Genomic DNA, 27,083 nt, shown 5'->3' with positions numbered 1-27,083 from the left:
AAACAAACAAAAAAAAGCAGAGGGAGGAGGAATAATAACAACAGGAAGATAAATGAGACAATATATGTAGGAATGCTTATAAACTTTTGGAACTATGAGAATGCTTTTTTAGTTTACCTTTATTAATGTAGGGAAGCTAGAACATTAAAAGAGAAAGACTAAATCTTTTACTGTATCTTTAGATATAAAAAAACACAGATTCCATCTTGTACTTATAAGAAACAAAAATATTCAGTAAAAGAATGGGAATATTGAAGGAAAAATTACATTAGATTGTACGAATTAATCATTGCACTATTAGACTGGTTTAGTAGTATTTATTTCCTATTCTTTGTTTGGTCTCAATATTCAACACTAACTGATAGATGCCAAACCCTTACCGCTCATTCTGCATAGCAGTAGACATTGGATTGACTGTTGGGCTCACAGATTTGTTTCTTTCCCATATCATCATTAGTTCAGCCATCCTCTCCTCAGCACACTGCGCAGTAAGCCGAGCCTCTGCATCCTGGTCCCAACAGTCCTCGATTGTCTCCTTGAGTGACCTCACTGCCTGTAATAAAGTACATGTCAAACAACAAATCTTTCAAAAAAAGAATTGAGGTTTTTAGTGCTATGAGGTAAAAAAAAAAATCAGGTTTTTAAACCAATATTTTACATAGCTATAATAAAATATTTTAGACTTCAGAGATTTGTAAAGGGTCATATTTCTCAAAAGGTGAGGAGCAAGTAAGCAAGCAAGCTTTAACTTAACTCCTTGAAGAATTATCCATATGAGTGAACAATTGTAATAAGTCACACATGTTTCTTCAAAGCCACAGGTTTATGTTGTTGATTCACAGCATTGTTATTTCAATCGATAGCCACTAATTCCACTTCAAAAATAAGTTTTGAATTTTCATCAAGGAGTGACATCAGCATCATGGCAGAGTGAGCTCTCCTCAAACTCTCCCCACAAAGACACAACAAAAAGGACATTCATATTCCAACAGAGGACACCCATACAAAACAAAAGACGTATAAGAGACCCATGCAGCCACATGTCGGAAGGTGGAGGAGCTGGAGCCCTCCCACCCTGCAAGGAAGTGGATCAAGGTAATAGAACTCTTCTCTTCCATACAGAAGGACAGCAATCCAGGGATAACATGCGGTCACAGGGAGGGAACAGTGGCCTTCTGAGGGAACACTATAGATCCCTGAAGTCCCTCACAGCCCAGGGAAAAGCCCCTTGTGGAGGGGACTAGCTATTGTGGGGGTGTCTGCATTAAGCCAATACCCCAGGAAAGCAGATAACAAGGGAAGAGCAAGAGGCCCCTGAGATCATACAGGAGAGGAAAATGCCCCTCCTCTCCACCTGCCGCCCTGGTGCCACAGCCCAGCAACTTGGAGCTGTCCCCTTGGTTTGCAGCAGGCTCTGAATATGAAGTTCTTAATGCCAGCCTAGTGGCAAAAGGTGGAAGAGGCAATCAAATACCACCACAACATGGAAGCATAAATCTAAGCCATCTAGCAGTATGAAAAATTATATTAAATCTCCAGACCAGAAGGAAAATGACAAGTACCCAGAAATCAATCCTGAAGAAAGAGAAGTCTATAACCAAAATGACAAAGAATTCAAAATATCTATCATTAAAAAACTCGAGTTAAAACAGAATACAGATAAACAATTCAACAAGTTCAGGAGCTACTTCACAAAAGAGATTGAAACTATAAAGAAGAACCAAGTAGAAATATTGGAGATGAAAAACACAATGGATGAGATAAAGCAGAATACTGACTGCCAGAACAGTAGAGCAGATATCATCAAGGAACAATAAGCGTGATCAAGGCTGGAAATTTAGAAATGCTTCAGATGGAGCAGAAGAAAGAACCAAGACTAAAAAGAAATGAAGAAAGTCTCCGAGAACTATCTGGCTTAATTAGGAAAGGCAATATAGGATTATAGGTATTCCAGAGGGAAAAAAGGAGGAGAATGAAGCTTTCTGCAGAAAGCTTGTTCAAAGGAATAATAGCAGAGAACTTTCCCAATCCTGGGAAAGGAGATGGAAACGTACATGAAGGAGACCACCAGATCCCCTAGCTTTGTCCATGCACAAAGACCTACTGCAAGACATAGAGTAGTGAAGCTGGCAAAAGTCAATGACAAAGAAAAAATACTAAGGGTAGCAAGGCAGAAGAAAATAACTGACAAAGGAACCCCTATTAGGTTTTCAGTGGATTTCTCAGCAGAAACCTCACAAGCTAGGAGACAGTGAAATGATATATTCAAATCTTTGAAAGATAAAAACTTTCAGCCAAGAATGCTCTATCCAGCAAAAATATCCTTCAGATATGATGGAGAAATGAAAACTTTCCCAGATAAACAAAAGCTAAGGGAGTTCATCACTACAAGACCCACCCTACAAGAAATCCTCAAGAAGGCCCTCATACCTGAAAAATAGAAGAAAGGGGTTAAAAAGCCCCCTGAATAAGGAGATAAATAGGAAGACAAAATCAGAAGATTGGAGCTAACCAGGTAAACAGGTTACCAAATACTCATGGAAAACATTAGAGACAAAAAGGAAGGAAAACACTAAAAACTAAGATAATCTTGTCATTTTAACCACAAACTCATGACATAAGATGGAATAAGATGTGACAAAGACAACTCAGGAGGGGAAGCAGAAAGGGACTGAATCAGCTTAGTCTAAGGAAATAAGACATCATCAGAAAATGGACTATCTCATCTATGAGATTTTGCATATAAACCTCAGGGTAACCACTAAACAAAAAAGTAGATCAGAGTCACAAATCATGAATAAGGAGAAAACGAAGAAATCAAGCATAAAAAACTACCTAGCCAAATTGGTAGTCCGAAATACATGGGACAAGAAACAAAGGAGGGGCTGGCCCCATGGCTGAGTGGTTAAGTTCGCGCGCTCTGCTGTGGCGGCCCAGGGTTTCACCAGTTCGGATCCTGGGTGGGGACATGGCACCGCTTGTCAGGCCACGTTGAGGCAGTGTCCCACATGCCACAACTAGCAGGACCCACAACTAAGATATATAACTATGTACAAGAGGGGATTTGGAGAGATAAAGCAGAAAAAAAAAAGAAGATTGGCAACAGTTGTTAGCTCAGGTGCCAATCTTTAAAAAAAAAAAAAAGAAAGAAACAAAGGAAATGCAGAAAAGCCAGAAAACAAATGATAAAATGGCAGCATTAAGCCCTCATATGTCAATAATCACTCTAAATATAAATGGATTGAACTCTCCAATAAAAAGACACAGAGTGGCAAGATGGATTAATGAACAAGATCCAACAATATGTTGCCTCCAGGAAACACACCTCACCTTCAATGGTAAACATAGCCTCAGACTGAAAGGATGGAAGACTATACTCCAAGTGAATGGCGTAAAAAAGAAAGCAGGTGTTGCAATACTTCTATCAGACAAAGTAGACTTCAAGGTGAGACAGGTAAAGAAAGACAAAGAGGGGCAGTATATAATGATCAAAGGGACACTCCACCAAGAAGGCATAACACATAAATATCTATGCACCCAACACAGGAGCACCAAAGTACATAAAGCAACTATTAACAAACATAAAAGGGGATATTAACAACATAATAATAATAGGTGACCTGAACATTCCACTCACATCAAGGGGATCACCCAGATAAAAAGTCAACAAGGACGGGGCTGGCCCCGTGGCCGAGTGGTTAAGTTCGCGCGCTCTGCTGCAGGCGGCCCAGTGTTTCGTTGGTTCGAATCCTGGGTGTGGACATGGCACTGCTCACCAAACCACGCTGAGGCAGCGTCCCACATGCCACAACTAGAAGGACCCACAACGAAGAATATATACAACTATGTACCAGGGGGCTTTGGGGAGAAAAAGGAAAAAAATAAAATCTTAAAAGAAAAAAAAAAGGCAACAAGGAAACAGTGGAACTAAATGAAAAGCTAGACCAGATGCACTTAGCAGATACATATAGAACACTCCATCCAAAAACAGCAGAATACACATTCTTCTCAAGTGCACATGGAACATTCTCAAGAATAGACTATGTGTTGGGAAAGAAGGCAAGCCTCAATAAATTTAAGAAGACTGAAATAATAACAAGCATCTTTTCCAAGCACAATGCTATGAAACTAGAAATTACAAGAAAAAAGCTGAGAAAGGGATAAAGATGTGGAGACTAAGCAACATGCTACTGAACAACCAATGGATTAGTGAAGAAATGAAAGGAGAGATCAAAAAGTATCTGGAGACAAGTGAAAATGAAAACACACCATACCAACTCATATAGGATGCAGCAAAAGTGGTCCTAAGAGGGAAATTCATCACAATACAGGCCCAGTGTAACAAAGAACAAAAATCTCAAATAGGCAATCACAAACTACACCTAACTGAATTAGAAAAAGAAGAACAAATAAAGCCTAAAGTCAGCAGAAGAAGGGGAATAATAAAAATCAGAGCAGAAATAAATGCAACGGAAACAGAAAAGACAGAAAGGATTAATGAAACAAAGAGCTGATTCTTTGAGAAGATAAACAAAATTGACAAACTCCTAGCCAGACTTACAAAGAAAAAGAGACAGAAAGCTCAGATAAATAAAATCATAAATGAAAGAGGAGAAATTACAATGGATACCACAGAAATACAAATGATTGTAAGAGAATACTATGAAAAGATATATGCCAACAAATTGGACAATCTAGAAGAAATGGATAAATTCTTAGACTCTTACAACCTCCCAAAGCTGAATCAAGAAGAAATAGAGAATCTGAATAGACCAATCACAAGACATTGAAACAGTAATCAAAAGCATCCCAGAAAACAAAAGCCTAGGACCAAATGGCTTCCCTGGTGAATTCTACCAAACTTCAAAGAGGACTTAATATCTATCCTTCTCAAACTCCTCCAAAAAATTAGAGAAGATGGAACATCTCTAACACATTCTACAAGGTCAATATCACCCTGATACCAAAGCCTGACAAGGACAACACAAAAAAGGAAAACTACAGGCTAATATTACCGATGAACATAGATGAAAAATACTCAACAAAATACTGGCAACCCGAATACAGCAATACATCAAAAAGATCATACACCATGATCAAGCTGCATTTCTACCAGGGACACAGGGATGGTTCAACATCCACAAATCAATCAATGTGATACATCACATTAACAAAATAAGGAATAAAAACCACATGATCTGATCATCTCAATAGACACAGAGAAAGCATTTGACAAGATCCAACATCCATTTATGATAAAAACTCTTTTAACAAAATGGTGACAGAAGGAAAGCACCTCGACACAATAAAGGTCATATATGACAAACCCACAGTCAACATCATACTCAATGGGGAAAAACTGAAAGCCATCCCTTTGAGAACAGGAACAAGACAAGTTTGCCCACTCTCACCACTCTTATCCAACATTGTACTGGAGGTTTTGGCCAGAGCAATAGGCAAGAAAAAGGAACAAAAAGGAATCCAAATAGGAAATGAAGAAATGAAACTCTCGCTGTTTGAAGATGACATGATCTTATATAGAGAGAACCCTAAAGAATTCATTGGAAATCTATTAGAAATAATCAACAACTACAGTAAAGTTGCAGGGTACAAAATCATCTTACAAAAATCAGCTGCATTCCTATACTCCAATAACAAACTAATAGAAAGAGAACTCAAGAATACAATTCCATTTATAGCTGCAACAAAAAGAATAAAATATCTAGGAATAAGTTTAATGAAGTAGGTGAAAGACCTATACAATGACAACTATAAGACATTGAAAGAAATCGATGATGACATGAGGAAATGGAAAGATATTCCATGTACATGGATCAGAAGAATAAACATAGTTAAAATGTCCATACTACTCAAAGCAATCTATAGATTCAATGCAATCCCAATCAGAATACCAATGACTTTCTTCACGGAAATAGAACAAAGAATCCTAAAATTCATATGGGGCAACAAAAGAGCCTGAATAGCTAAAGCAATCTTGAGAAAAAAGAACAAAGCTGGAGGCATCACAATCCCTGACTTTAAAATGTACTACAAAGCTATAGTAATCAAAACAGCACAGTACCAGTACAGAAACAGGCACACAGATCAATGGAACAGAATTGAAAGCCCCAAAATAAAACCAAACATCTACAGACAACTAATCTTCGACAAAGGGGCTAAGAACATACAATGGAGAAAAGACAGTCTCTTCAATAAATGGCGCTGGGAAAACTGAGCGCCCACATGCAAAGAATGAAAGTAGGCCATTATCTTACACCATGCACAAAAATTAACTCAAAATGGATCAAAGACTTGAAGGTAAGACTTGAAATCATAAAACTTCTGGAAGAAAATACAGGTACTACATTCTTTGACATTGATCTGAAAAGGATCTTACTGAATATCCTGTCTTCCCCAACAAGGGAAATAAAAGAAAAAATAAACAGGTGGGATTTCATCAGACTAAGCTTCTGCAAGGCAAAGGAAACAAGGATCCAAACAAGACAACCCACCAACTGGGAGAAAATCTTTGCAAATCATATATTCGACAAAGGGTTAATCTCCATTATATATAAAGAACTCACACAACAAAAAAACAAACAACCTGATCAAAAAATGGGCAGAGGATATGAAAAGACATTTCTCCAAAGAAGATATACAGAAGGCCAATAGGCACATCAAAAGGTGCTCAACATCACTAGTCATCAGAGAAATGCAAATTAAAACACATGAATTTAACCACTATGCCACTGGGCTGGCCCCATGGCAAGCCTATTTTAAGCTAAAATTCTTATAAGGAATCTTGGCAACATTTTTAACATTTCCTAATAATTTGTGTTCTGTAACAAACAAATCTGAACCTTGGACCTGCAGAAAATTTGATAATACTCTTTCCGGCCATAAGCTCACTGCATATGTGCACCATGGCCCAACCCTGACACCATCTTCCTTGCTCCCTTGGCTCTTCCGAGCTGCCTGCCTCAGTGCAGCATTGCTGGTTCCCCAGTTCTGGCCAGAGCACAGATCAGAGTTTATCTTTCAAGGCTGAACTTTACACTGAATTTTGAAATCTATTTTAATATACGTTCCAGGCTCTGACTGGTAAAAATCAAAATTCAAATAATAGATAAGCATCAGTCAATTAATAAATTCATTAAATAATAATGATCTACCTATTTCTAAAAATTTGGAAGATCCTGAAGAACAGATACTGAGCGTCTGGAATTTGAGGGCAAGTGTGTACCTCCCTGAGGTGGAAGTTGGTGTTTATGTTAGAAGTATCGTTGAGTTTGTTACTTATGCTAGTCATGTTCTATAAAGTTGCTGTGAACTCTGAATTAGGGAACACTGAACCACTGCTCCTAGGGGAAATATAGGGTTAGTTTCCTGTGAGCCTCTGGCCACAACATTTTTGTCAACTGATCAACACATAATTTTGTTTTACTTGTGTTTCTGTTTAAAGACAACTTTTAAAATATACATTACCAATAACACTGCACTCATGGCCAATACCACTAGACCTCATGCCCCGATGAAGCTAATCCAGCACCTATTTTTCTTCTAAGGCACATCGCAGCCTTCATGTGCTTAGGAACACAACACAGTGCTTCACCACTACATGTGGGGGCCATTTTAAATTGTGAAATCACCAAAAAAAAGCACGAAATGTGAAAAATGAGGTACTAAGTAAATTGCAAAAAGGACACTTGTTTACAGTATAAGAGATGAAACAAGAAGGCAGAGCATCTAAATCTCAGTTAGAAACACGTACATCTGGTGACTCAAGTTTTTCACTGCTCTGCGTATATCCACGAGTGACCATAATAGTGTTTTGAGTACAGTCATGTGCCACATAACAACATTTTGGTCAACAATGAACCGCATATATGATGGTGGTCCCATAAGATTAGTATCATATAGCCTAGGAGTGTAGATTTGCGTAAGTACACTCTTACGATGCTCGTGCAATGATGAAATTGCCTAACAACGCATTTCTCAGAATGTACCATCATCAAGTGACACATGACAGTATTGATTTTGGGATTACAAGTAAGTTTTTTAGCAAGTAGTTGAATTCCAAATATGAAATATATGAATAATGAGAAGATCGTACAGGCATACCTTGAAGACATTGTGGGTTTGGTTCCAGACCACCTAAATAAAGCTAATATCACAATACAGTAAGTCACACGAATTTTTGGTTTCCTAGTGCATACACGTTTATACTACACTGTAGTCTATTAAGCGTGCAATAGCATTACATCCGAAAAAACAATCTACATACCTTAATTTGAAAATACAGTATTGCTAAAAAATGCTAATCATCTGAGCCTTCAGCAAGTTGTAATCTTTTTGCTGGTGGAGAATCTCATAAAAAAACATATCTGCAAAATGCAATATCTGTGAAGTGCAGTAAAGTAAAGCACAATAAAACGAAGTACGCCTGTATATAATGGATTTAAAACTGACTTGGATTTGAAGATAATAAATTCAGGAATCAATTATAACTAACATTTTGTGATACCTTTACCTCCAAAAACTAGTTACACATTTACCTTAGCAGATTTTGATAGTGGTTTGAAAAAATAAATTGGACCCAGGTTATAAAACATATTTTTTCTTTTTATTTTGAAATAATTTTACACTCACTTTTCTTGTCTTTCATGACCTTGACATTTTTGAAGATTATTGGCCAGATATCTTTTAGAATGTTCCTCAATTTTTCTAATGTTTCCTCATGACTAGATTCAGAGTTTGCATCTTTGGCAGAAAAATCACAGAACAGAGCTTGTGTTCTTCTCATTGTATCTTATTACATGGTACACAATTTTGATTTGTCCCATTACTAGTGAAGTTAAGCTTGATCACATGACTGAGTTGGTGTCAGCTGGGTTTCTCCACTGTAAAGTTCCATTTTTCCCCTCTATATTCAATCAGTGTTTTTTTCTATTTCAATCAGTGTTCTTGGGGGTAAGTACTTAAAACCTCTGTAAATATCCTGTTCTGCATTCACCTTTTCACCCACTACTTTTAGCATCTCTTGATGTTTCTTGGCTGAATTATTTCTATGATGCTTGCTAGTAACAAGACATTTAAAAAATGACAGTAAATCCATAATAGAAATATGGGAAAAGGGCACATAAACAAGAAATGCAAATACCTTATAAAATATGCAAAGATCTTATTTACTATGTTGAGGCAGCACAGTGTAGTAGTTAAAAATATTAGTTCCGGCTTTGTAGCAAGAGCACCAGGTCAGTTAAGAGCATGGCTTCAAATCTAGGCTCTACTATTTACTAGCTGCAAATTCAGACAAGATCCATTTTACCTATCACACTAACAAAGATAAATAAAATTTTTTTTTAGGTTTTTTTTTTATTGAGTTAATGATAGGTTACAATCTTGTGTAATTTCAGTTGTACATTAATGTTTGTCATTCATGTTGTAGGTGCACCACTTCACACTTTGTGCCCACCCCCCACCCCACCTTTCCCCTGGTAGCCACTAATCTATTCTCTTTGTCCACATTTTTAAATTCCTCATATGAGTGGAGTCATACAGAGATTATCCTTCTCTAACTGGCTTATTTCACTTAACATAATTCCCTCAAGGTCCATCCATGTTATTGCAAATGGAATGATTTTGTTCTGTTTTGCAGCTGAGTAGTATTCCATTGTATATATATATACCGCATCTTCTTTATCCATTCGTCTGTTGATGGACACTTAGGTTGCTTCCATGTCTTGGCTATTGTAAATAATGCTGCAGTCAACATTGGGGTGCACAGGACTTTTGGAATTGCTGACTTCAAGCTCTTTGGATAGATACCCAGTAGTGGAATGGCTGGATCGTATGGTAGTTCTATTTTTAATTTTTTGAGGAACCTCCATACTGTTTTCCATAGTGGCTGCACCAGTTTGCATTCCCACCAGCAGTGTATGAGGGTTCCACTGTCTCCACAACCTCTCCAACATTTGTTACTATTAGATTTAGATATTTTTGTCATTCTAATGGGTGTAAGGTGATATCTTAGTGTAGTTTTGATTTGCATTTCCCTGATGATCAGCGATGATGAGCGAAAGATAAATAAAATTTTTTAACACAGAGTGTTGGTGATAGGAAAACAGGCACTTCTATATTGTTGTTGGGAGTGCCATTGATTTGGAGGGTAATCTGGCAATAACAAATTTTAAATGTATTTACTCTTTGATCCAGCAATACTACTTCCAGGAATTTATTCCTCAACTACACTTATACATTTGCAGAAAATGCAGGTATAAGATGTTCACCACAGTGTCATTTATAACAGCAAAAGCTGGAAACTATCTACATGTCCTCTACTAGAGATCTGGCTAAAAACTTATGGTATAATGGATACTATGCTGCATTAAAAGAATTAGGAAGATGTATATGTTCCCAACTGCTAAGTAAAAATAGTAAGGTTAAGTGGGTATAGTAATTCCCATTTGTATGTTAAAAAAGGATATAAAAACGTATAGTCTTGTAATGCATAGAAATTTCTGGAAGTTTACTGAAGGAACTTAACAGTGGGTGTTTCTTCAGAGAAGCTTTTGGATGTCCGAGGTAAGTGGAAGAGTTTTCACTGCATATTTTTTGTATTGCTAAATATAACTATTTGTTTGAATTTTTACCACATGCATGAAAAACATTTAATTTAATTAAATGGCTTTTTTGAGTAGGTAATATATGTGTATGTCACTAAATTCAAAAGGCCAAAAAGAGAATACAATCTCTCCCCCATCCCTATCCACCAAGCACTCATTTTCCCTCTACAGGCAACCAATGTTACCAGTTTCTTGAGTGTTCTTCCAGAGAAACTCTACTACTTTTTAATTCAAACACATACACACCACATACCACACACACATTTATAGTTTGATTCATGTTCTTAATTACTAAACATGAAATGCAACACAGTAAAGTGCACACATTGAAATCTTTCTAAAGCAAAGATTTGGACACTTTTCCAAACAAAACTGAAAGGGACTTTTTCCCTTTCAAAAACAAAGCATTATCTATTGTACAGAGTCCCATTCACCAACTGCTGGCCCAGAAGAGCCCAGAAGCACCAAAATCTAAGTAGCTAAAAATTGAATATAGGCTGTTTTGTATATCTTGAAGAAATAGAGATATTGAATGAGGATAAATTTGTTACTTTTCATTATATAGTTGGGAAATAATTAGTTAAAATTCTTTATCAAAAATGAGACAGAAAAAAAAAATAAGACATTCATCAAGGCATTGTACTGGATGATGAATAAAACCTAATGAACAGAAACTCTGGTCCCTACCTCTAAGAAGTTTCCATTTTTCAGACAAAATCATTGTTGATGAATAATAATAATAGTTAACAATTGCTGAGTTCTTACTACGTACTAGACTCTGTTCTAACTCATTTAATTCTTATACAAAGTAAGCACTATCATCATCCCCATTTTTCCTATGCAGGAAAAGAGGCCTAGATGAGAAGTTAGGATACATGGCCAACTAGTGGCAAAGCTAAGATCAAGGCCCAGACAGCACAGCTTCACAGCGTGTAGATTATCCTTTGCCAACTGCCTCTAAACTATGCTGACAGAACACAGGCAGTTCTAGCAGACAAATGGATTCTGTTCTAAAAGTTGCAAGTTGATCGTTTTTTGAGGAAAATCTATTATAAGTTCCAAACAGTGTTAAAATAATGGTTGGTGAGTCATTTAGACAAGTACAGATTTAGAAGTAAATTATTAAAATGAAATTGGGAAAAGGAAAAATTAGAATAATATTTGAGAATTCAAAGGGGATGACTATAAATAGGACTCTGAAGGTCCTAGGAACAATGATTTGGTCAGAGAAAGTTGTTCCAGAAATAGATAATGCAAAGCTGAATACCCTAAAATAAAGAAAAAAGTAGGTAAGAGAAGATTAAGGAAATAAAACAGTACTAAAACAGGAAGATTAAGTCATCAATGGGGAATTAAAGGTCTTCAAACAATTACTGAGAAGGAATTTACAATTTAGATGAAACGGACAAATTTCTTTAAACATACAAATTGCCAAAGCTCACTCAAGAAGAAATAGGTGACTTGAATAGTTCCTATATCTATTAAGGAAATTAAATTTTTAGTTTAAAATTTTCCCACAAATAAAACCCCCCTGGATGGCTTCAGCAATGAATTCTACCAAACATTTAAGAAAGAAACAATGCCAATTCTATACAAGTCTTCCAGAAAATCTAAGAGGGGGGAAGATTTTCCAACTCATTTTATGAGGACATCAGTGAAAATGGCAGAGGAAGGACCTCTTACTCTTACTGAATCTTACTGAATCTTACTGAATCACTCTTACTGAATCTTACTGAAACCCTGGAAGTTAGTCAAATGTCTACAGCAACCAAGTAAACACATATCCAGGAGAAGAAAGCCCACTGAAACAGGGTAGAAGAACTTTGTGGTGTTTTAATTTAGCCTTGCCCCACTCTCACCTTGGAGTAGTGGCAGATATGAAGATGGCAGCCTGTGTTCCCAGTGTGGGTACCTGGTCCCAGAGGGAGCAGAGTGATCGCATTCCTAAGGAATTATATTGTCTGTTTTGACATGACTACGAGTTCCCTGAAGGACCAATGCATGGGGCCTGTTTTTGTTTTGTCTAACTCAGGACAAAGAAGAGGCTATGACTAAGTGGAGAACATTTCTCAAAAACATGGAAAGTCAAATGAACAAGTGCTACAGCCTGGGACAAAATACAACAGCTGAGGCACACAACAGAAGAGCCAAAAGTCAGGGAGGAAAAGCTGGGGCATGAGCAACTTTGGGGAATAAGGGCTTTGAAAAGCTCCTGCATACACTGGGAACCTAGAAAGCCCTACACAGGTCCAGGGCAGGTCGCATGCCCACAGAAGACCATAAGTTTTCATAGCTGGCTGGTCTTTAGGCTCAGCGCTAGCAGGAGGTGAAGGCAAGGCAGAATTACAAAAGGCCTGGATAAGTGTTAAAGGAGGGCCCCCAAACAGAGCCAATCTGCAAAGACCTGGAGACTATCGTCTTCTCTCTTTTTTTTTTGTTTCTTTCCTTTTTGCCCATCATGATATTCAAAACGTCCAATTTTAAACAAAAAAATTACAAAGCATAAGAAGAAATAAGAAAGTATGCCCTATTCACAGGAAAAAAGAAATTAAGAGAAACTACCCCTGATGAAATACAGTCACTGGAGTTATTAGACAAAGACTTTAAATATGCTCAAAGAATTAAGGCCACCATGGACATAGAATTAAAGGAAAACAACATCTCAACAGAGAACAGTAATAAAGAGATAGAAATTATAAAAATGGACCATAAAGACAATTTGGAGCTCAAGAGTACAAAACCTGAAATGAAAATATACTAGATTACTTCAATAGCAGATTTGAGCAGAAAAGAAAGAGTTAGTGAACTTGAAGATAGAAAAATAAAAATATTTCTTTCCAGACTATGTTTGTGTCATTCTCTTATCAGTGTCTTTACAAGGGCAGAGGGTTTTAATTTTGTTAAAGTTCAACTTATCAATTTTTCTTTCATGGATCATATTTTTAGTATCACATTTAAGAAATCTTTGCCTAACACATTTTTACAAAGATTATCTCCTGTGTTTTCTTCTAGAAATTGTATGGGTCTATGATCTATGTTTGGGTCCCTGGCAGTTTTTAAAACTAGTTTTTACATTCATTAACATTTGGAAGATTTTGAGTTTTGTTACTAAAAAAATGTTTTTAATTTCAATGCAACTATGAAGCAAAAAATGCCTTGTTTTAGCCATAGGAATATTTCTCTCTTTTTATAAACTATTTGCCATCTAACTCCAGCATTAGATTATTATTGCAGAGAAGCAGTTCTTTTTATTGTAGCACATTAGATTTAAATGGATTCGTTGGAAGCAAACCAAGTATTACTTATCCCTTACTTAGCAACCTAGAGTAAAAAGTTTTCAAGTAAATATGTATATGATGCATATCCTGTAATAGTAGTGTTGCCAAGAGATACTTGAAAATAATGAGTCCAGTTTCTCTGGTGAAATAAAACAATTTAAGGAAGATGAAGTTGTATCTTACTAGATAAAATTTCACACAGAGATTTTCCTTCGAGAGATGCTCTACTGTGGGCTGGCACACCTAATGAATCCTGGTAAAGGATTCAGCCTCTCACCTGCTATCAGGGACCTCTTAAAGATCTATCCCAGTTCCCAGAGCAGGGACTGCAGTATGAGGCAATCTTGGGCGTATGTGCTTAGCCATAGGTCTTCAACTGCCTCATATTTGAAGAAGAACTCAATCTCATTTGAAGCAGAAGCATTCCTGGAAGGTAATCTACTGACAGAGACGATCAACGGAGAAAACATTCAGTCTAACTCTCTAGTCACTCTCTGACATGCCACCACTCAATATATGTCAGGATCCAGAATGAAAATATTCTAATCCTACCAAAACAACCTAAAATTAAAATGTGAAAATATGTATTAAAAGATTTAAATGCCTTAATGAAATTTTTCCTTTTTGTTCTTTAACGATAATCAAGAAAATTGTTTGCATAAAGTCTCAAAAATTCTAATTTACAGCTTCAGAGATAATCAAGTTCCTATTACATTCCTAAAACAAGAACAGATTGCTATGGGAAAAGCAAACACCAAGAATTTCTAGAAAGTATAAATATGACTGTGGAAAGTAAAATTTTAATGAAGAGAAAACTAATAGAGTGGTAAAGGTGAAAAATAAATGAGTGATTTGAAAGGTAAAGCTGAGTAAATCTGGAACAATATACAACAACAAAAGATGGAAAATACAAGAAAAAAAAATTGAGACCTGGAATGTCAGGTGGTTCAATATTTGTCTAATGGGAATTCCAGAAGGAAGAAATGCAAGAAAGAAGATAAATTTTTATTTTTTTAATTTATTTTATTTTTTTCCAAGGAAAATTAGCCCTGAGCTAACATCTGCCACTCCTTCTCTTTTTTTTTTCTGAGGAAGACTGGCCCTGAGCTAACATCTGTGCCCATCTTCCTCTATATGTCAGACGCCTACCACAGCATGGCATGCCACGCAGTGCCATGTCTGCACCTGGGATCTGAACCAGCAAACCCTGGGCCACTGAAGAGGAACATGTGCACTTAACCACTGCACCACGGGGCCAGCCCCTAATTTTTAAATAATATAAGAGAATTCTTCTGAATTGAAGAAAGTTCTGAATTTTCAAACTGAAAATCTGTCCAGTACAAAGCGAAATGTGTGAAAAGATCCATGCCTACATACATCCAGGTGAAATTTCATAATTCCAATGATAAAGTAAAAGGTTTAAAAACTTAGAGTGAAATAAAACATGAGGATAAAACAAAAAGACCAGAAAACAATGGAATGAGACTGGCTGGCAATGGAATTCTCATTAGCACATAGGGATGCTAGAGGACAATGGAGCACTGGTTTCAAAGTTGTGAGGAAAATGATTTTGATCTTGAAACCATTACCCAGCCAAATTATTACTCAGGTGTGAGGGTAAGACAGAAAACTTTTTTTTTCCCCCAAGAAAAAAAACTCGCCCTGAGCTAACATCTGTTGACAATTTTCCTCTTTTTTTTTCCCTCCCCAAAGCCGCAGTACATGGTTATACATCCTAGCTATAAGTTGTTCCAGTTCTTGTGTGTGAGCCACCGCCACAGCATGGTAACTGACAGACTGGTAGTGTGGTTCCACTACCAGAAAGTGAACCCAGGCCGCCGAAGCAGTGATTGTCGTACTTTAACCACTAGGTCATTAGGGCTGGCTCAAGATAGAAACCCTTCTTTTTTTTGCTGGGAAAGATTTGCTCTGAGCTGAACATCTGTTGCCAATCTTACTCTCTTTTTTTTCCCCTCCCCAGAGACCCAATATATAGTTGTATATTCTAGTTGTAAGTCCTTCTAGTCCTTTTATGTGAGCTGCTGCCACAGCATGGCTACTGATAGACGAGTGGTGTGGTTTCACACCTAGGAACGCTATCTGGGCTGCGGAGTGGCACGTGTTGAACTTTAACCACTAGGCCATCAGGGCTGGCTGTAGAAACATTTTTCAATGTGCAAGGATTCATAATATTTACCACCCATGCACCTACTAATACACATTACTTAAAGAGGAACTTCATCAAAGAAAAAATGATTGACAAGAAAGAGAATAAGGGGCCAGCCCCATGGCCAACTGGTTAAGTTTGCATGCTCCACTTCGGTGGCCCGGGGGTTTGCTGGGTCAGATCCTGGGCATGGACATGGTACTGCTCATCAGGCTCTGCTGAGGTGGCATCCCACACAGCACAACCAGAATATACAATTATGTACTGGGGGGCTTTAGGGATAAGGTAGGGGGGTGAAGTTGGCAACAGTTGAGAGCTCAGGTGCCGATCTTTAAGAAAAAAAAAAAGAAAGAGAATGAGAATTAAAAAAAAAAATGTTGCTTCACAGTAGAAACTAAAAAGAAGAAAGAATGAAAAAAGAAAGATGACAAAAAAATCGGAAAGAATAGAGTGGATGGTAACTTTTGAAACATTCTTCCTTAAGCAGCAGGGGCTTAGAGTAACTAACCCAGGATTTTTACTTCCTTCTCTCTTTTTTTTAAAGATTTTATTTTTTTTCCTTTTTCTCCCAAAACTCCCGGGTACATAGTTGTATATTCTTCATTGTGGGTCCTTCTAGTTGTGGCATGTGGGACGCCGCCTCAGCGTGGCCCAATGAGCAGTGCCACGTCTGCACCCAGGATTCAAACCAACGAAACACTGGGCCACCTGCAGCAGAGCACGTGAACTTAACCACTAGGCCACGGGGCCAGCCCCCTTTACTTCTTTCTCTATGAGTCCAAGTCAATTCTGTGTTGTGCAGAGGATGTTTACAAAATCATAATTCTGCAAAATTCTGATGTTTTAATTTATTTAAATTTTTAGATCTGTAGAGAAAACAAATTATTTAATAATAGATACAATATTACAAAACTAGGAAAGAATGAATGAGAAATAACAAAAACTAAGAATAGATATAGTACTTAAAGTTATAATGGGTAACCTCGAGAAGAGAAAACTAGAAACAGAAATCTCAGAACATTGTAACAGGAGCTACTTTTGAAGAGAGGTGGTAGGGGCAGGCAGTCTTTTCCTTTTCCATTTACTTGTTTTATGCTTTTCTATTTAATTTGACTTTGTTTATCATGTATAGGCATAACTTTAATTCTTTTAAAAAATTATTTTAAAAATAAGAACTACAAAATACTGTAATCAATAAGGGGTAATTCAATAATTATGATGCATACATCATACAATAGAAGATGGACCAAATGAAGACAAAGAGATATATCTATAGGTATTTACTTTACATGAAAAACTGTCCATAAGTTAAAAAGAAAAAAAAGGCTTCAGAAATGATAGTGGAAATAGTGGACAATGAGATGATCCTACTTATGTAAAAAAAAAATTATATGAGAGAGAGAGAGTGGGTATGTGTGTGTGTATATAAATGCTTGTATGACGTTTTTAGTGCTGTAGCAATAGTTTACTGAAACAGCAGGAACCTTTGAAAATATTTCAGTGTTGTGAACTGCATTTTTAATAAGCAGAACTTTTAGGCTGTACCTTTGTTTCTTTTTAGTGTAGCTTAAATTTCTATTAATCATTAAATATGTAATTCTGCACTAATGAACATTTTTGGTACCACTCTCAAGAGAATAAGATGGAATTTCAATAATGTTTAATGTATTAATTGTTCCAGCTGTTACCCAATTTGGCAAAACTCAGACACAACAGTCTCTCTAACTAGTATTTTAGACTTGGAAAAAACTGAAACTGAACCAACAAAGGGGACTTTTATTATACTGAAAAATTTGAAAATGTATAACATCATAAAAATCAAGTAAACTGGATTTCTGGCATTAGACAACTCTAAAAACTATTAACATTATTAACAGTCTGTTTTTACTTCAAACAACATTAAAACATATTCAGTTATAAGTCCTCTTTTTAATAATTTGTTTTTTTCTTACCAGGCTATTTTCTTTCCAAGCTTCTGGGAACTTGGGTCTCTGTTTTTCCCTAGACACCAGAACCTGCATATCTTCAAAAGTGGGATGGTTTCCAACTTCTGTCTGAAAAGCCATCTGGTATTCTGGTACAGACTCACCTATGTATTTTTTCAAAAGAAGGAAAGAGCAAAATTTCCAATTATCATAAAATGATAGAATAACAGGAATATTTCTGCTACTAAGTAAGCAAAGAAACTGTCACAATCTTTCTTTATTTTTAACCCTTTCAGGTATATTTGGAAATCCTAAAGAGACCCTGTTGTGGGTTTAACGCATTATTAATACATGCTTTACTTAGAATAGTCTCAGCTTGATAAATTAAGTGGTAGTTTCTTTTCTTTTTTTTTTTAAAGCTAATTTTTTTAAGATTTTATTTTTCCTTTTTCTCCCCAAAGCCCCCCGGTACACAGTTGTGTATTTTTAGTTGTGGGTCCTTCCAGTTGTGGCATGTGGGATGCTGCCTCAGCATGGCTTGACAAGCGGTGCCACGTCCACGCCCAGGATCCTAACCGGCAAAACCCCGGGTTGCCGAAGCGAACGAAGCATGCAAACTTACCCTCTCGGCCACGGGGCCGGCCCCTAAGTGGTAGTTTCAATGATGGATAGTTTTTTGTTTTTTTTTTTTAAAGATTTTATTTTTTCCTTTTTCTCCCCAAAGCCCCCCCGATACATAGTTGTATATTCTTCATTGTGGGTTCTTCTAGTTGTGGCATGTGGGACGCTGCCTCAGCGTGATCTGATGAGCAGTGCCATGTCCGCGCCCAGGATTCGAACTAACGAAACACTGGGCCGCCTGCAGCGGAGCGCGCGAACTTAACCACTCGGCCACGGGGCCAGCCCCGATGGACAGCTATTTTTAAATGGTTTCTAGTATTATTAAATTTGGGCGGGGGGGGGGGTTATTACATACATAAGGTGTACTTAATACTTGAAAATATGTCTGAATTCTTATTCCACACAGGGATCAAGAGTGGTAAGGAGGAGAAAGTCCAGGATCTAGTACAACAAACATGTCTGTAAAACCAAATATACGTGGGTGGGTTGTACAGTCATCATGTCTCATTATGTCATTGGTTCTATTAGAGTCCAGTCAGATTGTATCACATGTCACAAAAATTTTTATGATAATGGCTATTTGACATAAGAACCAATATATCAATTTTTCAAAAAATTCCTCTTAAAAAGCAGTATCTAAGATCAAAGATTTTAAAGTACCGTTAACTATTTTACCACTGTTTAATAACCTTATTCATCGCCAATAAGCACAATCAGTTGCCTGTGATGAGAGGCTTATGATTTTTTCAAAATGTGATCAAATTAAACTTAATAAACATATTGAGCACCCAGAAGACCTCTGGGACCAACACTTAGAAAACCAATGGTCTAATCAAAATCTTGGCAAAGAACATAGGAGAAATAGAAACTCTTCCTGTCTCCTTGCCCCTCTCTCTACCCATTAAGAGGGCCGGATAAATTAGAAGGAAGAACACCAGGATGGAGGATAAGGCACTTAGCCTCTAATCTTGGCTTCATCTCTACCTTGGAAGTCATTTAACTATTTTGTGTTTCAGTTTTCCTGTCAGCACAATGGCAATGTCTGCCTTCCTTATCTCACTCACATGGAGACAATAAAAAAGTTATAAAGACCCAGATAGAAAGTACATTACAAAACATGCAATTTAAGTTTTATATTTCAATTTGAATATTCAGAACAACCTATAAACACTTGCCCTCCATCATTAAAAAAGATTTACAAAGATTAGTTCTATAATCTATGCAGCATAACCCAAATGTTTTAGAATATTGCACTATCTAAAAATACAAGTGATATTTTCACATACTCTAAACATTTAAGCAGATACTTATTTTTGATCAATTACTATCAACATTGAACTTGAAAGACAAAACTAAAGGATTTAATCCTGCCAGTTAATATATCACTTTCTTTCATGAAACCTTATGATAAAACCTCAACCCATACCATCTGTAAATTCTAAGATATTTACTAGTATATCTTAGCTGTCTCTCTGAGACATATATACAATACACATACATACATTCCAAGTGTTATTAGTTATTTTTTCTTCAAATGCTGGTTCAGTAGAATAATTAAAAATTCACACTTTTACTTATTTGTTTTATTTAGGTCTAAATTATAATTAGAAAATTTGCTAACTGAAATCAATGCACAATCTGGTTTTGTGAATGGAATGACATTAAGAATTATCAAATTTCTACTAAACTTCCATGGTTCTAAGTCTAATTGTTCAATAGATTCTTCTTCAGAGATAACTTAGTATTAGGCACTGGGGATACAAAGATGAACATTAATGACATCATCATCAAGGAAGATATCCATCTTACCGGATTTTCTTAAAACTTCACAATCATTAGATTGCTCAAGGGAAATTTTATGATCTCATTTTTTTTCAAACTGTCCAAAATAGATCAAATATCTAAGAATATCAGACACCATTCCTTGCTTCTCACCTCATGTGCTACTTGTTAATTATGTCTCTAAACTGTTAGGAACTTTTTTAGTCGCCTTCTTACGTTACACTTGTTCTCTTTCTTTCTTTCCTTTTTTTTTTTAGGAAGATTAGCCCTGAGCTAACATATGCTGCCAATCCTCCTCTTTTTGCTGAGGAAGACTGGCCCTGAGCTAACATCCATGCCCATCTTCCTCTACTTTTTATGTGGGACGCCTACCACAGCATGGCTTGCCAAGCAGTACCATGTCCGTGCCCGGGTTTGGAACCGGTGAACCCTGGGCCACCAAAGCAGAACATGCACACTTTGCTGCGCCACCAGGCCGTCCGAAACTTGTTCTCTTTCTTCCTTTTTCTTTCTCTTGACTTTTTTCTTCCTTCCTTCCTTCCTTCCTTCCTTCTTCCTCCTTTATATAACCTTTGCAGCATTTCACTTTTCCTTTGTAATACAGACACCTAATTAATTAATTTTTCTAACGTCTTACAGAGAGAGGGAGCCTTCATTACATAATGTTTCCATTTAATAATAAAGCATGTATTCCATCTGGAGGTATACCATAGAGGTTTTAAAAAAAGTTTTGTAAGTTTTATCATTATTATATGCTATTCTCTAGGCTTATGAATATGTTTATGGCACCCTTTTTTTTCAACTTCTATCCTATTTCATTCTTAAAAATTTTAAGAGTGCCCTGTTGTATCCTCTGCCTGTGCTTTCTTAATATTTTGCCCTCCTACACTCTACTATTTGTCTTCTTTATTCCACAGAAACTCCTCTAAGAATACCAATGACCTCCTCCTATTCAAATTCAAAGATCATTCCTCAGTTCTATTTCCTTTTGACATTTCAATTACATCTATTGCTATCAATCTTGGTTCTTAACACTTTCTAACACTGACTTCCAAGATACTGTGATTTCTCAGTTTTCTCACTCTTTTTCTCATTTGTTTTCTTAACTAACTACTTAGGGGGGAGGTGCCCCAATAGTCAATCTTTATTCACCAACTATTCTCTCTCTTCATTTGTTCTCTTAGGGGAGTACATCCACTCTCAAGTTCTCAATTACCATCTCTATGTAGACAATTCCTAAATAATCATTTTAATCTTAGTTCTCTGAACATCTCTTTATGTTTTAAAAAATCTCTTCAATTGTCTATCAATATTCCATCCAAAAGTCTCCATAATTATCTCATCTTTCCAACATAAACCAATATTTTTTCCTAGCTTCCTGGCTGCCACCTTCACTGTTTCTCAGATCTCTGCATATTTCTCAATTCCATAAACTTTCTTCCAATAGCTAACCAGAAGCACAGATTCCTTTTCTACATTTTCTCTCACATGTGCCTCTTTTCCCCTATTTTCATATTCAAGATTATAGGTATCTTAATGCAATTCTCTACTTTCTTTTTAAGATTTTTCACTGTGGTTAAACATACACAACATAAAATTTACCATTTTAACCATTTTTAAGTGTACACTTGGTGTGGTACTAAGCGCATTCACAATGTTGTGTAACCATCACCACCCAACTCCAAAACTTTTTCTATCTTCCCAAACTGAAACTCTTTATCCATTAAATAACAACACCCTATTTCTTTTTTCAAACTCCTTTTAGTTCTTTCTATTTCAATTCATCCAATTTATCTGCTAAAATAATCTGCAAATAAGATTTAATTGCCTTTCCCTTTTCACAAACATCTGATACGGCTCTTTATTACTTATCAGGCTGAAAGCAACAGTTAATCTTTGGATGCAGCAGTTGTTCAAAGAATGTTGCTGACGGCAGTGTACCAATGCTGATGTAAGAATCATTTTAGTCAGACATGCTTCTAAAAAACAAAAATTTTGGATTAGGATATTTCAAAAAATCTGTAGCCAAAGGTCCAATAACCAAAATAAAAAGTTCCAAAGGTCCAAAGTTCCAATAATAGTGTGATACTACGGCAATTGCTGCTATTTCCAGAAAAACACCTCAACTGAGTACCCTGTACTTCCAATTAACTGTAAAATATACTTGTAAAGTAATAACTGATTGACCTATAGCTAATCTAAATGATTATTGATTTATTACATTTTAGAATTATAAACTGCTGTTAAATGATTACTGCTTTTATTTATTTATTTATTTATTTATTTATTTATTTATTTATTTTGAGGAAGATTAGCCCTGAGCTAACTACTGCCAATCTTCCTCTTTTTGCTGAGGAAGACTGGCCCTGAGCTTACATCCATGCCCATCTTCCTCTATTTCACACGTGGGACGCCTACCACAGCATGGCTTTTGCCAAGTGGTGCCATGTCTGCACCCGGGATCCAAAGCAGTGAACCCTGGGCCACTAAGAAGTGGAACATGGGAACTTAACTGCTGCACGACCAGGCCGGCCCCCTGATTACTGCTTTTAAAGCAAAAAAATTCAATCCCTATTTTTTAAAATAGTTTCATTTCATAAATTTGTCCAACGCTAGTTTCTTTGACCATTTTTCCTTTTTCTAGGCTTTTATTCCTATACAATGAGACCATGTATGTCAAATAATTTTGTACACCATCCAGAAGAATGCAACACACATACTGTTAAAATTTTTATATGACAATAATGACAGTGATGTAACCCTAACAAAAGGAGAAAAACTATAAACTCATTTGGCTATTTCAAGTAAGGCTCAAACAAGCATTCACATTAAATGAATGTTCTCTCACTGAAAGGAAGGAAGGGATGAAGACAGGAGACAGGAAGGCAGGAAAGCAAGAAGGGAGAATAAAGAAAAGAAAGGAAGAAAGGGAAAATGAAAAAAAGAAAGAAAAGTGTTCCAATGGATAATTCATTGCTTCTAATTCCGTATTGGGTCAATTCAGGAAACACTGTTAGTGTAGCTTATCAAATGCTCAGAGGGTGCATAAGGAAAACAGTATCTGCTAACGTAGAGACCAAACCAATCATAGATAGGCAAGCTATTAGCAATTAATTAAATTGCACTCAGACACAAACTTGGAATCCTTTTTAAAAAGATTTCCTGATTCACACCCTTCTGGTAATAAGATTTCTGAACACTAGATGGCAATGAACTAAAAGTTTAAGTGAAAGTAAAAACATACATAAAAGCTAACTTATTTAATATTGGAAGAAAAAGACGACATAACTGCTTCAGTTCAAAGCATATATCAATTTTGATAGCAGTTCTCTTACCTGGGAAGAGGTCTGTACATCTCATAAATATCTCCCAATAGATTAGTCCAAGTGCATACATGTCTACTTGTTTCAAAGCTGATTCACAGTCCCTCAGGTTCACAGCTCCTTCTAGAACTTCTGGTGCCATATATCTGATTGTGCCAACCTGATAAATTAGAGTGATATTTTTCCAAAACAAAATGTAGCATATTCTGAAGGGCATACATTAGACCAGAAGTTATACATAAATTTCACGTCAACGATATGTCAATGGTATGTTATTTGAGCCTAAGCATGTCGCCGAACCTCTTTATACCTGATTTTTTATCTATAAAATGCCCTTCCTGAATAATTAAACTGTGGTAAATCTATCCTATTGAATAATATTCGTTAATGAAAAAGAATGAGCCAGACCTTCCTATGTATAGAAATTTAAAAAAATCTGGAAGACATAGTGAGAAAACTGCAAAACAATATGTACATTATTTAATATTTTTAAAAATTCACAAAAATATATATATGTATGTTTAGATGTGTATGTGAATGAAGACAAAAAGGTCAGAAAGGATATGGTCCACAGCGTAATAGTCCTGTCAGAAGGTGAATGTCCTATCTCAAACTTGGTAATTTTACACTTACTTCAAAAATCAGCTCCTACAAACGTCCTCCTAATGCTTGCCAAAAATGGGTTGGAAGGGCAGTGATTTCCATAACGAATTGATTAACTCTATGCAATGTTTTCTGTATTTCTTAATATTGTAATTCCTAATATGCTATAATTGATAGCATTTAAGGATAACTGTCCTGAGTAGTGGGTTTTTTAATCTAACTCATTATGTTTTCGAAGTACGTGAGTGTGATACTTTTTGTGTTCACTCACCTCACTTATGGCTGCATTGTCCTCTTCCCCTGGGCGCACCAGTCTATTTCCAGTCAGCCTCATGGACAACCCAAAGTCACTAATAACGCAGGTTCCATCATTTTTCACCAAGACATTTCTGCTGTTTAAATCTCGATGAGAAATTGCAGGTTTATAATGATCTGTTTGGATAATTTCAAATATTTATTAATGCTTAAATATCACTATTGGACATGAAATGAGCATGCTGGTAATAGGGACTACATAAATAAAAAAGATAGTGTTATGTTTCTGCTCATTAATTTTTTAATAAGAAAAAAGAACATAAGAAATCAAAATTTCAACTCACAATCATCACTATTCTCACTATTTTATATTTTACAACATAACTCCTATTGCATATGTAATTAATTAAGCTTTAAACATTCAGCTGCACCTAACAGCCAACATGCTGTTGCTTCTAATTTTAAGATACTTTTTTTCCCTCTTCATTTCTAGGTATAGCAAAAGGAGGTAATGGAGAAAGGAATATTTGGTATAAACAACAACAAAAAAGTCAACTTATCTAAAACAAATGTCAATGAAAAACTGACATGACTCCAAAATTCGTTATGTATGTTATGCTATTCTCCTACAGCTTTTCAGATCAAACCTGTAACAGAACATCTCAGTTCTACCCTGAGGTACAGTTATGTCTCTCAACCCACTCAGTTCTTCACATGAAAATAGAAATAGTTTTACAATGGACTGGGAGAACAAGTGGAGGAGCTGGCATCTCTCAGCAAGATATGAAAAGCTGTTTTCTGATTTTACAGAGGAGCAAAGCACTGTTACACGCATTCTATTACTTGTTTATCACTAGACTAGATGTTCTACAAAGGTATAAAGAGAACATGTTTAACCTGAATTTGAAAGGCTTGGCATGCCTTCACTGAAAGAATCCTCACTGAAAGAATTTACCTAACCTAAGCACCTCATCAAAAACATAATTTTTTCCTCTCTATAAGGAAACCTTATATAAATCTTATATTAAACAAAATCACAACTCTTGAAATGAAAAAAAAAAATACTATGGCACAATTTCTGAAATTTAAAAGAACTTCCTAGGTATACAAAGAAATAGAGCAATCGGGACAAAGTCAATGATAAGTTTATTGAGTGTTTCTATATTTAAGCACAGGAAGACTCACTATTTACATTTATTACTCTCGTTAATGAGTATTAGACTGCAATTTCGCCAACAATGAAACTAAAGAGGATAATGATTCCTGTGATATAAAAAAAATAACAGCACAACTCGAAGAAAAAATAATAATTACAGAGTTTCTTTATCTAGGAGTTGATTTGTTTCTCACTTCCTCCCCTTCTGACTTTCTGGCCCAGCCTTCCACAGCTTGTACTAGCATGGCTCACTCAACCCCTAAAAGAGCTGCTTTTCTTACTCTGGATAAAACCATAACATAAGTATACGTGGTATAATGTCGAACTGACATTTATATAAGAAAATTACAGAGACATTGGAAAATGTTTGTATGCTAATACCAAATCAACACTTAAACTAAAAGATTATCTCACACTTTAGAGAAAGCAGGCTAACAGTGGGGACAACGTGCAGTGAGTCAATGAGACAGCCAGAGGGGAAAACAGGGTAATACTTTCCCGCTACTACTAAAGAAAAGAGGAGAGATAGGGAGCAAAGGAGGAGGGGAGCAAGGGTGGAAAAAGGGAAAAGAGAAAAGATAGGATTCCTCACCAATACAAAGGGTAGAACCACAGACTGCCCTTTTGAGACTTCTTTTCCCCTTTAAGTTCCCCTCAGTATTCATTTTAATCCTTTTTTATTTGGGGGCGGGGGGCGATGAGGAGAAAGAAGTAGAACATACAATTACTTTGCCCTGGACAGTAGCACTGTACTAGGCAAATATCTCAAAGGAAAATGGGACACAATATTATTTTAATTATGTTAATAAATAAAACCTGAGCAAAAACATAGTCTCTGTGGATATTTACATAAACACATACACACATACACAAAGCAAAGGATCTGGAAGGATGTACATAAACTAGTTAGTAATTTTCTGGCTATGTTTGAATGACGTATATATGTTCTTTCTTAGATTTCTGTGTGTGTGGTAATAAATTACATTGATATTATCACTAGGAAAAAAATTCACAGGGAGAACCAATTACAAATAAATAAACAGGTTCAACACTTCCTTATTCTGAAGCAAAAAAACAGCTGAATAAATAATAGTAGTAGTATTCCTTCCTACAAAATTTCTATGTTAAACAGCAAAGTTACATCTGAAGATACTGGGAAGAACAGTTCTCTGAAAGAAAGTGAAATGATACTTTAAATGTTTTGAAATAGTATAGTATACGTGGAATATTTTTTTTAATAATTAGGTAAAACCATAAATTCAAATAGCTACTATACATATGTTTTTTGAAACGGCATATATATACTCAGTTTTTAAAAAGGTTGCCTGTTTAGTGATAATATTAGGTA

General features: G+C 36.1%; 1 protein-coding gene across 1 annotated transcript in view; it reads right to left on the bottom strand.

The window, feature by feature from the left end:
* BMPR2 (bone morphogenetic protein receptor type 2) overlaps nucleotides 1-27,083 on the bottom strand; it is a 206,643-nt gene that overhangs the window by 11,997 nt on the left and 167,563 nt on the right. Inside the window, exons 8-11 of the mRNA XM_070580764.1 lie at nucleotides 24,596-24,756; nucleotides 23,734-23,881; nucleotides 18,023-18,159; nucleotides 381-553 (exon numbers count right to left, since the gene is read on the bottom strand). Of these exons, the coding sequence (XP_070436865.1) occupies nucleotides 381-553; nucleotides 18,023-18,159; nucleotides 23,734-23,881; nucleotides 24,596-24,756 (619 nt within the window). The remainder of the gene's footprint in view (nucleotides 1-380; nucleotides 554-18,022; nucleotides 18,160-23,733; nucleotides 23,882-24,595; nucleotides 24,757-27,083) is intronic.

The sequence above is a fragment of the Equus przewalskii genome, chromosome 17 (genome assembly GCF_037783145.1).
Source record: "Equus przewalskii isolate Varuska chromosome 17, EquPr2, whole genome shotgun sequence".
Lineage (NCBI taxonomy): Eukaryota > Metazoa > Chordata > Mammalia > Perissodactyla > Equidae > Equus > Equus przewalskii.
The sequence above is the reverse complement of the archived record's forward strand: the minus strand, read 5'-3'. Positions and strand labels throughout refer to the sequence as shown.